At 44.7% G+C, this 12,138-nt stretch overlaps 1 protein-coding gene across 1 annotated transcript in view; it reads left to right on the forward strand.

Annotated features, from left to right (window-relative positions):
* Positions 1-12,138, forward strand: part of LOC102808002 (polyribonucleotide 5'-hydroxyl-kinase Clp1-like) — a 38,120-nt gene that overhangs the window by 21,297 nt on the left and 4,685 nt on the right. Inside the window, exon 9 of the mRNA XM_085501369.1 lies at positions 791-929. Coding sequence (XP_085357495.1) covers positions 791-929 — 139 coding nt within the window. The remainder of the gene's footprint in view (positions 1-790; positions 930-12,138) is intronic.

The raw sequence follows: 12,138 nt of genomic DNA on the forward strand, positions 1-12,138 counted from the left end.
ACTTGTTTCAAGGGAAACTATCACTTCATGATTTCTTCACGAGTTATTTAGATAAATTCACCAATTTATACCATAGTTGTTCCAGATATGTAAAATACCAATTGTCAGTTTTCAATGAAACAGACTAGATTAGTTTAGGGTTGAAATCTTGCATAATTTACATCATACCTTCATTTCCTGATTTTATTCAAGATAGCCAAATGGAGACTTTATTGTTTATTTATTTCTGCCATTCCTGGACTGGATGTGGTCTTGTATGGATGCGTTTCTTTCAAAATTTAATACATTATTTATACTCTATGGGGCTTCATATTGAATACAAAATGTCTGATTGGTATTCATTTTGTTTTAATGAATGCAAACTTAGTTACCGGTAGTTAGTTTGTAGGTTAGAAAGATTTTGAACTTAACACCTGTTAATTATTCACATACAGCAGGTGTGAATTTCATACTGTTAGGTGGTTACAGCTTTTTATGTTTGGCTGGTCTGAAAGCTATGCTGTTTGGGAGGTTGTGCAGGTCATGCACATTAGCTTCTACTATGTGTATAACCTGCAGGGGGAAAACAAAACATGCAATTTTTTTTTACTTTTGGCCATAGATGTTATTGAGAGGCTGACTTTTATTCAAACATTTTTACATGTACGTGAAACTTCCATTGTATGGCTCTGCAGTGTCCCGACTTACTAACCAAATGAGACATTAATTTAGATTCTATTTAGCAGTCAATTTGAAATAATAATTAGTTTTAGTTTCAAATTAATCATTGTTTTTTTTCATCTCGATTTAGGTTGTAGAAAGACCAACAGCATTCCGCCGTCACTGTCGAGATGAGAAAATACGAGAATATTTCTACGGTTTTAGAAGTTGTTTTTATCCACACTCCTTTGATGTTAAATTTTCTGACTTGGAGTTGTATAAAATAGGAGGTACGTTTTTTTTTGTTTTTTTTAAAGTATTTTTGTGCTAGGCGACATTTCCAAACATTGAAGTCACTGTATTTTTTTAGTCCCCGTTCGGACGCAGTCTGAAAACGGGGACTTATGTTTTGCCCTGTGTGCGTCCGTCCGTGCGTCCGTGATCACCTGTATCTCGAACATGCATGGACCGATTAAGTTCAAACTTCACTCATACATCACACATTATATGGGACATATGCACATGCATTTTTTTCATGATCCGAGTAACGATAGCCGAATAGTGGCCATTTTAAGGCCGAAAATGCATCAAAATCGCACATTTTCACCATTCCGGACCCGGATCTCAGTTATGCATGGACGGAGTTTGTTCAAATTTGGTACATACATTAAGCATAATAGGACCTTGATGCACGTCATTTTTTTTTTGGATCGGGTTCGAAATGGCCGACTGGCGGCCATTTTGTTTTAAAGAATTCAGTTCTGGATCCGTATCTGAGACATGCTTGGATTGATCGAGTTCAAACTTCACACACACAAGGTACATCATGTCACAAATATGTATGTGCATTTGTTTCATGATCTCATTAACGATAGCCAAATGGCAGCCACTTTAAGGCCGAAAATGCATTGAAATCGCACATTTTCACCATTCCGGACCCGTATCTCAGTTATGCATGGATGGATTTTGTTCAAATTTGGTACATACATTAAACATAATAGGACCTTGATGCACGTCTTTTTTTTTCGGATCAAGTTCGAAATGGCCGACTGGCGGCCATTTTGTTAAAGAATTCAGTTCTGGATCCGTATCCAAGACATGTCTGGATTGATCAAGTTCAAACTTCACACACACATGGTACATCATGTCACAAATAGATATGTGCATTTGTTTCATGATCTGCTTAACAATAGCGGAATGATGGCCATTTTAAGGCCGAAAATGCATCAAAATCACGTATTTTCACAATTCCAGAACCGGATCTCAGTCATGCATGGATGGATTTTGTTCAGATTTAGCACAATGTGTTGTACATATGCAGGTGCATTTCGGTCATGATCTGCTTTGAATGTATATGTCACTCAAATATGAACGGAACGGGGACGTGTCATTGACAATGACTTGTTCTCTTAAGTGCTAATTGCAAGCGCCTGATAGCAAACTAGTCTCCCAAACCTAATATACCATGTGATTGGAAGGCAAGGCAGATTTATACTACTGAGTGAACAGTTGGGTCAGAGAATAGAACCCGGAAACTGTTGCTAACTGATTGACCTTTGTCCAGCTTTTGTAGTTAATATGTGCATAATAATAATTACATGTATCTGATTTGATTTTGCAGCAGCTCAGTAATGTGTGTTTCTCTCAAAACAAATCTTGGTGGAACATACGTATTAATCAGCTAATTTGCATGTTATGGTGAATATAAAAATAAACTAATCATGAAAACCATGATCTTCCAATCAATTTTCTTTACAACATTGACATTGAGTTTTGCCAACGATGACAGTGAATGGAATTGAGCATCACTCTGGTCCTTAATGGCAGGGAACGGAATTTAGCAACAGACTCCGGTCTTTAAAGACCGGAAATGGATTTTAACACAAGCATCTGGTCCTTAGTGACAGGGAATGAACTTTAGCAACAAACTGTTGGCCTTAGTGACAGGGAATGGACCTTAGCATCAAACTGTTGGCCTTAGTGACAGGGAATGGACCTTAGCAACAAACTGTTGGCCTTAGTGACAGGGAATGGACCTTAGCAACAAACTGTTGGCCTCTGTGACAGGGAATGAACTTTAGCAACAAACTGTTGGCCTCAGTAACATGGAATGGACCTTAGCAACAAACTGTTGGCCTCTGTGACAGGGAATGGACTTTAGCAACAAACTGTTGACCTCAGTGACAGGAAATGGACCTTAGCAACAAACTGTTGACCTCAGTGACAGGGAATGGACCTTAGTAACTAACTGTTGGCCTCAGTGACAGTGAATGGACCTTAGCAACAAACTGTTAGCCTCTGTGACAGGGAATGGACCTTAGCAACTAACTGTTGACCTCAGTGACAGGGAATGGACCTTAGCAACAAACTGTTGACTTCAGTGACAGGAAATGGACCTTAGCAACAAACTGTTGACCTCAGTGACAGGGAATGGACCTTAGTAACTAACTGTTGGCCTCAGTGACAGTGAATGGACCTTAGCAACAAACTGTTAGCCTCTGTGACAGGGAATGGACCTTAGCAACTAACTGTTGGTCTCAGTGACAGGGAATGAACCTTAGTAACAAACTGTTGACCTCAGTGACAGGGAATGGACCTTAGTAACTAACTCTTGGCCTCAGTGACAGGGAATGGACCTTAGCAACTAACTGTTGGCCTTAGTGACAGGGAATGAACCTTAACAACAAACTGTTGGGCTTAGTGACCGGGAATGGACCTTAGCAACAAACTGTTGGGCTTAGTGACCGGGAATGGACCTTCGCAACAAACTGTTGGCCTTAGTGACAGGGAATGGACCTTAGTAACTAACTGTTGGCCTCAGTGACAGGGAATGGACCTTAACAACAAACTGTTGGCCTCAGTGACAGGGAATGGACCTTAGTAACTAACTGTTGGCCTCAGTGACAGTGAATGGACCTTAGCAACAAACTGTTGGCCTCTGTGACAGGGAATGGACCTTAGCAACAAACCGTTGACCTCATTGACAGGGAATGGACCTTAGCAACTAACTGTTGGCCTTAGTAACAGGGAATGGACCTTAACAACAAACTGTTGGGCTTAGTGACCGGGAATGGACCTTAGCAAGAAACTGTTGGCCTTAGTGACAGGGAATGGACCTTAGTAACTAACTGTTGGCCTCAGTGACAGGGAATGGACCTTAACAACAAACTGTTGGCCTCAGTGACAGGGAATGGACCTTAGTAACTAACTGTTGGCCTCAGTGACAGTGAATGGACCTTAGCAACAAACTGTTGGCCTCTGTGACAGGGAATGGACCTTAGCAACAAACCGTTGACCTCAGTGACAGGGAATGGACCTTAGCAACTAACTGTTGGCCTTAGTAACAGGGAATGGACCTTAACAACAAACTGTTGGGCTTAGTGACAGGGAATGGACCTTAGCAACTAACTGTTGGCCTCAGTGACAGGGAATGGACCTTAGCAACACACTGTTGGCCTTAGTGACAGGGAATGGACCTTAGCAACAAACTGTTGGCCTTAGTGACAGGGAATGGACCTTAGCAACAAACTGTTGGCCTTAGTGACATGGAATGGACCTTAGCAACAAACTGTTGACCTTAGTGATAGGGAATGGACCTTAGCAACAAACTGTTGACCTTAGTGACATGGAATGGATCTTAGCATCAAACTGTTGGCCTCAGTGACAGGGAATGGACCTTAGCAACAAACTGTTGGCCTCAGTAACATGGAATGGACCTTAGCAACAAACTGTTGACCTTAGTGATAGGGAATGGACCTTAGTAACTAACTGTTGGCCTCAGTGACAGGGAATGGACCTTAACAACAAACTGTTGGCCTCAGTGACAGGGAATGGACCTTAGTAACTAACTGTTGGCCTCAGTGACAGTGAATGGACCTTAGCAACAAACTGTTGGCCTCTGTGACAGGGAATGGACCTTAGCAACAAACCGTTGACCTCAGTGACAGGGAATGGACCTTAGCAACTAACTGTTGGCCTTAGTGACAGGGAATGGACCTTAGCATCAAACTGTTGGCCTTAGTGACAGGGAATGGACCTTAGCAACAAACTGTTGGCCTCAGTGACAGGGAATGGACCTTAGCAACTAACTGTTGGGCTTAGTGACAGGGAATGGACCTAAGCATCAAACTGTTGGCCTTAGTGACAGGGAATGGACCTTAGCAACACACTGTTGGCCTTAGTGACAGGGAATGGACCTTAGCAACAAACTGTTGGCCTTAGTGACAGGGAATGGACCTTAGCAACAAACTGTTGGCCTTAGTGACATGGAATGGACCTTAGCAACAAACTGTTGACCTTAGTGATAGGGAATGGACCTTAGCAACAAACTGTTGACCTTAGTGACAGGGAATGGATCTTAGCATCAAACTGTTGGCCTCAGTGACAGGGAATGGACCTTAGCAACAAACTGTTGGCCTCAGTAACATGGAATGGACCTTAGCAACAAACTGTTGACCTTAGTGATAGGGAATGGACCTTAGCAACTAACTGTTGGCTTTAGTGACAGGGAATGGACCTTAGCATCAAACTGTTGGCCTCAGTGACAGGGAATGGACCTTAGCAACAAACTGTTGGCCTCAGTAACATGGAATGGACCTTAGCAACAAACTGTTGGCCTTAGTGACAGGGAATGGACCTTAGCAACTAACTGTTGGCCTTAGTGACAGGGAATGGACCTTAGCAACAAACTGTTGGCCTCAGTGACAGGGAACGGACCTTAGCAACAAACTGTTGGCCTCAGTAACATGGAATGGACCTTAGCAACAAACTGTTGGCCTCAGTGACAGGGAATGGACCTTAGCAACAAACTGTTGGCCTCAGTAACATGGAATGGACCTTAGCAACAAACTGTTGACCTTAGTGATAGGGAATGGACCTTAGCAACTAACTGTTGGCCTTAGTGACAGGGAATGGACCTTAGCAACAAACTGTTGGCCTCAGTGACAGGGAATGGACCTTAGCAACAAACTGTTGGCCTCAGTAACATGGAATGGACCTTAGCAACAAACTGTTGGCCTCAGTGACAGGGAATGGACCTTAGCAACAAACTGTTGGCCTCAGTAACATGGAATGGATCTTAGCAACAAACTGTTGACCTTAGTGATAGGGAATGGACCTTAGCAACTAACTGTTGGCCTTAGTGACAGGGAATGGACCTTAGCAACAAACTGTTGGCCTCAGTGACAGAGAATGGACCTTAGCAACAAACTGTTGGCCTCAGTAACATGGAATGGACCTTAGCAACAGACTGTTGGGCTTAGTGACAGGGAATGGACCTTAGCAACAAACTGTTGGCCTTAGTGATAGGGAATGGACCTTAGCAACTAACTGTTGGCCTTAGTGACAGGGAATGGACCTTAACAACTAACTGTTGGCCTTAGTGACAGGGAATGGACCTTAGCAACAAACTGTTGGCCTCAGTAACATGGAATGGACCTTAGCAACAGACTGTTGGGCTTAGTGACCGGGAATGGACCTTAGCAACAAACTGTTGGCCTTAGTGATAGGGAATGGACCTTAGCAACTAACTGTTGGCCTTAGTGATAGGGAATGGACCTTAGCAACTAACTGTTGGCCTTAGTGACAGGGAATGGACCTTAACAACTAACTGTTGGCCTTAGTGACAGGGAATGGACCTTAGCAACAAACTGTTGGCCTCAGTGACAGGGAATGGACCTTAGCAACAAACTGTTGGCCTTAGTGACAGGGAATGGACCTTAACAACAAACTGTTGGCCTTAGTGACAGGGAATGGACCTTAGCAACAAACTGTTGGCCTTAGTGACAGGGAATGGACCTTAGCATCAAACTGTTGGCCTTAGTGACAGGGAATGGACCTTAGCAACTAACTGTTGGCCTTAGTGACAGGGAATGGATCTTAGCAACAAACTGTCGGCCTTAGTGACAGGGAATGGACCTTAGCAACAAACTGTTGGCCTTAGTGACAGGGAATGCACTTTAGCAACAAACTGTTGGGCTTAGTGACAGGGAATGGACCTTAGCAACACACTGTTGGCCTTAGTGACAGGGAATGGACCTTAGCAACAAACGGTTGGCCTTAGTGACAGGGAATGGACCTTAGCAACACACTGTTGGCCTTAGTGACAGGGAATGGACCTTAGCAACTAACTGTTGGCCTCAGTGACAGGGAATGGACCTTAGCAACAAACTGTTGACCTTAGTGATAGGGAATGGACCTTAGCAACAAACTGTTGGCCTCAGTGACAGGGAATGGACCTTAGCAACTAACTGTTGGGCTTAGTGATAGGGAATGGACCTTAGCATCAAACTGTTGGCCTTAGTGACAGGGAATGGGCCTTAGCAACAAACTGTTGGCCTTAGTGACAGGGAATGGATCTTAGCAACAAACTGTTGGCCTCAGTGACAGGGAATGGACCTTAGCAACTAACTGTTGGGCTTAGTGACAGGGAATGGACCTTAGCATCAAACTGTTGGCCTTAGTGACAGGGAATGGACCTTAGCAACACACTGTTGGCCTTAGTGACAGGGAATGGACCTTAGCAACAAACTGTTGGCCTTAGTGATAGGGAATGGACCTTAGCAACAAACTGTTGGCCTTAGTGACATGGAATGGACCTTAGCAACAAACTGTTGACCTTAGTGATAGGGAATGGACCTTAGCAACAAACTGTTGGCCTCAGTGACAGGGAATGGACCTTAGCAACAAACTGTTGGCCTCAGTGACAGGGAATGGACCTTAGCAACTAACTGTTGGGCTTAGTGACAGGGAATGGACCTTAGCATCAAACTGTTGGCCTTAGTGACAGGGAATGGACCTTAGCAACACACTGTTGGCCTTAGTGACAGGGAATGGACCTTAGCAACAAACTGTTGGCCTTAGTGATAGGGAATGGACCTTAGCAACAAACTGTTGGCCTTAGTGACATGGAATGGACCTTAGCAACAAACTGTTGACCTTAGTGATAGGGAATGGACCTTAGCAACAAACTGTTGGCCTTAGTGACAGGGAATGGATCTTAGCATCAAACTGTTGGCCTCAGTGACAGGGAATGGACCTTAGCAACAAACTGTTGGCCTCAGTAACATGGAATGGACTTTAGCAACAAACTGTTGACCTTAGTGATAGGGAATGGACCTTAGCAACTAACTGTTGGCCTTAGTGACAGGGAATGGACCTTAGCAACAAACTGTTGGCCTCAGTGACAGGGAATGGACCTTAGCAACAAACTGTTGGCCTCAGTAACATGGAATGGACCTTAGCAACAAACTGTTGGCCTCAGTGACAGGGAATGGACCTTAGCAACAAACTGTTGGCCTCAGTAACATGGAATGGATTTTAGCAACAAACTGTTGACCTTAGTGATAGGGAATGGACCTTAGCAACTAACTGTTGGCCTTAGTGACAGGGAATGGACCTTAGCAACAAACTGTTGGCCTCAGTGACAGGGAATGGACCTTAGCAACAAACTGTTGGCCTCAGTAACATGGAATGGACCTTAGCAACAAACTGTTGGCCTTAGTGACAGGGAATGGACCTTAGCAACTAACTGTTGGCCTTAGTGACAGGGAATGGACCTTAGCAACAAACTGTTGGCCTCAGTGACAGGGAATGGACCTTAGCAACAAACTGTTGGCCTCAGTAACATGGAATGGACCTTAGCAACAAATTGTTGGCCTCAGTGACAGGGAATGGACCTTAGCAACAAACTGTTGGCCTCAGTAACATGGAATGGACCTTAGCAACAAACTGTTGACCTTAGTGATAGGGAATGGACCTTAGCAACTAACTGTTGGCCTTAGTGACAGGGAATGGACCTTAGCAACAAACTGTTGGCCTCAGTGACAAGGAATGCTCCTTAGCAACAAACTGTTGGCCTCAGTAACATGGAATGGACCTTAGCAACAAACTGTTGGCCTCAGTAACATGGAATGGACCTTAGCAACAAACTGTTGACCTTAGTGATAGGGAATGGACCTTAGCAACTAACTGTTGGCCTTAGTGACAGGGAATGAACCTTAGCAACAAACTGTTGGCCTCAGTGACAGAGAATGGACCTTAGCAACAAACTGTTGGCCTCAGTAACATGGAATGGACCTTAGCAACAGACTGTTGGGCTTAGTGACAGGGAATGGACCTTAGCAACAAACTGTTTGCCTTAGTGATAGGGAATGGACCTTTGCAACTAACTGTTGGCCTTAGTGACAGGGAATGGACCTTAGCAACTAACTGTTGGCCTCTGTAACAGGGAATGGACCTTAGCAACTAACTGTTGGCCTTAGTGACAGGGAATGGACCTTAGCAACACACTGTTGGCCTTAGTGACAGGGAATGGACCTTAGCAACACACTGTTGGCCTCAGTAACATGGAATGGACCTTAGCAACAAACTGTTGGCCTTAGTGACAGGGAATGGACCTTAGCAACAAACTGTTGGCCTTAGTGACAGGGAATGGACCTTAGCATCAAACTGTTGGCCTTAGTGACAGGGAATGGACCTTAGCAACACACTGTTGGCCTTAGTGACAGGGAATGGACCTTAGCAACACACTGTTGGCCTTAGTGACAGGGAATGGACCTTAGCAACAAACTGTTGGCCTTAGTGATAGGGAATGGACCTTAGCAACAAACTGTTGGCCTTAGTGACATGGAATGGACCTTAGCAACAAACTGTTGACCTTAGTGATAGGGAATGGACCTTAGCAACAAACTGTTGGCCTTAGTGACAGGGAATGGATCTTAGCATCAAACTGTTGGCCTCAGTGACAGGGAATGGACCTTAGCAACAAACTGTTGGCCTCAGTAACATGGAATGGACTTTAGCAACAAACTGTTGACCTTAGTGATAGGGAATGGACCTTAGCAACTAACTGTTGGCCTTAGTGACAGGGAATGGACCTTAGCAACAAACTGTTGGCCTCAGTGACAGGGAATGGACCTTAGCAACAAACTGTTGGCCTCAGTAACATGGAATGGACCTTAGCAACAAACTGTTGGCCTCAGTGACAGGGAATGGACCTTAGCAACAAACTGTTGGCCTCAGTAACATGGAATGGATTTTAGCAACAAACTGTTGACCTTAGTGATAGGGAATGGACCTTAGCAACTAACTGTTGGCCTTAGTGACAGGGAATGGACCTTAGCAACAAACTGTTGGCCTCAGTGACAGGGAATGGACCTTAGCAACAAACTGTTGGCCTTAGTGACAGGGAATGGACCTTAGCAACTAACTGTTGGCCTTAGTGACAGGGAATGGACCTTAGCAACAAACTGTTGGCCTCAGTGACAGGGAATGGACCTTAGCAACAAACTGTTGGCCTCAGTAACATGGAATGGACCTTAGCAACAAATTGTTGGCCTCAGTGACAGGGAATGGACCTTAGCAACAAACTGTTGGCCTCAGTAACATGGAATGGACCTTAGCAACAAACTGTTGACCTTAGTGATAGGGAATGGACCTTAGCAACTAACTGTTGGCCTTAGTGACAGGGAATGGACCTTAGCAACAAACTGTTGGCCTCAGTGACAAGGAATGCACCTTAGCAACAAACTGTTGGCCTCAGTAACATGGAATGGACCTTAGCAACAAACTGTTGGCCTCAGTAACATGGAATGGACCTTAGCAACAAACTGTTGACCTTAGTGATAGGGAATGGACCTTAGCAACTAACTGTTGGCCTTAGTGACAGGGAATGAACCTTAGCAACAAACTGTTGGCCTCAGTGACAGAGAATGGACCTTAGCAACAAACTGTTGGCCTCAGTAACATGGAATGGACCTTAGCAACAGACTGTTGGGCTTAGTGACAGGGAATGGACCTTAGCAACAAACTGTTTGCCTTAGTGATAGGGAATGGACCTTTGCAACTAACTGTTGGCCTTAGTGACAGGGAATGGACCTTAGCAACTAACTGTTGGCCTCTGTAACAGGGAATGGACCTTAGCAACTAACTGTTGGCCTTAGTGACAGGGAATGGACCTTAGCAACACACTGTTGGCCTTAGTGACAGGGAATGGACCTTAGCAACACACTGTTGGCCTCAGTAACATGGAATGGACCTTAGCAACAAACTGTTGGCCTTAGTGACAGGGAATGGACCTTAGCAACAAACTGTTGGCCTTAGTGACAGGGAATGGACCTTAGCATCAAACTGTTGGCCTTAGTGACAGGGAATGGACCTTAGCAACTAACTGTTGGCCTTAGTGACAGGGAATGGATCTTAGCAACAAACTGTCGGCCTTAGTGACAGGGAATGGACCTTAGCAACAAACTGTTGGCCTTAGTGACAGGGAATGGACTTTAGCAACAAACTGTTGGACTTAGTGACAGGGAATGGACCTTAGCAACACACTGTTGGCCTTAGTGACAGGGAATGGACCTTAGCAACAAACTGTTGGCCTTAGTGACAGGGAATGGACCTTAGCAACACACTGTTGGCCTTAGTGACAGGGAATGGACCTTAGCAACTAACTGTTGGCCTCTGTAACAGGGAATGGACCTTAGCAACTAACTGTTGGCCTTAGTGACAGGGAATGGACCTTAGCAACACACTGTTGGCCTTAGTGACAGGGAATGGACCTTAGCAACACACTGTTGGCCTCAGTAACATGGAATGGACCTTAGCAACAAACTGTTGGCCTTAGTGACAGGGAATGGACCTTAGCAACACACTGTTGGCCTTAGTGACAGGGAATGGACCTTAGCAACAAACTGTTGGCCTCAGTAACATGGAATGGACCTTAGCAACAAATTGTTGGCCTCAGTGACAGGGAATGGACCTTAGCAACAAACTGTTGGCCTCAGTAACATGGAATGGACCTTAGCAACAAACTGTTGACCTTAGTGATAGGGAATGGACCTTAGCAACTAACTGTTGGCCTTAGTGACAGGGAATGGACCTTAGCAACAAACTGTTGGCCTCAGTGACAAGGAATGCACCTTAGCAACAAACTGTTGGCCTCAGTAACATGGAATGGACCTTAGCAACAAACTGTTGGCCTCAGTAACATGGAATGGACCTTAGCAACAAACTGTTGACCTTAGTGATAGGGAATGGACCTTAGCAACTAACTGTTGGCCTTAGTGACAGGGAATGAACCTTAGCAACAAACTGTTGGCCTCAGTGACAGAGAATGGACCTTAGCAACAAACTGTTGGCCTCAGTAACATGGAATGGACCTTAGCAACAGACTGTTGGGCTTAGTGACAGGGAATGGACCTTAGCAACAAACTGTTTGCCTTAGTGATAGGGAATGGACCTTTGCAACTAACTGTTGGCCTTAGTGACAGGGAATGGACCTTAGCAACTAACTGTTGGCCTCTGTAACAGGGAATGGACCTTAGCAACTAACTGTTGGCCTTAGTGACAGGGAATGGACCTTAGCAACACACTGTTGGCCTTAGTGACAGGGAATGGACCTTAGCAACACACTGTTGGCCTCAGTAACATGGAATGGACCTTAGCAACAAACTGTTGGCCTTAGTGACAGGGAATGGACCTTAGCAACAAACTGTTGGCCTT

Source organism: Saccoglossus kowalevskii, chromosome 7 (assembly GCF_978046115.1).
Source record: "Saccoglossus kowalevskii chromosome 7, keSacKowa6.1, whole genome shotgun sequence".
Taxonomy (NCBI): Eukaryota; Metazoa; Hemichordata; class Enteropneusta; family Harrimaniidae; genus Saccoglossus; species Saccoglossus kowalevskii.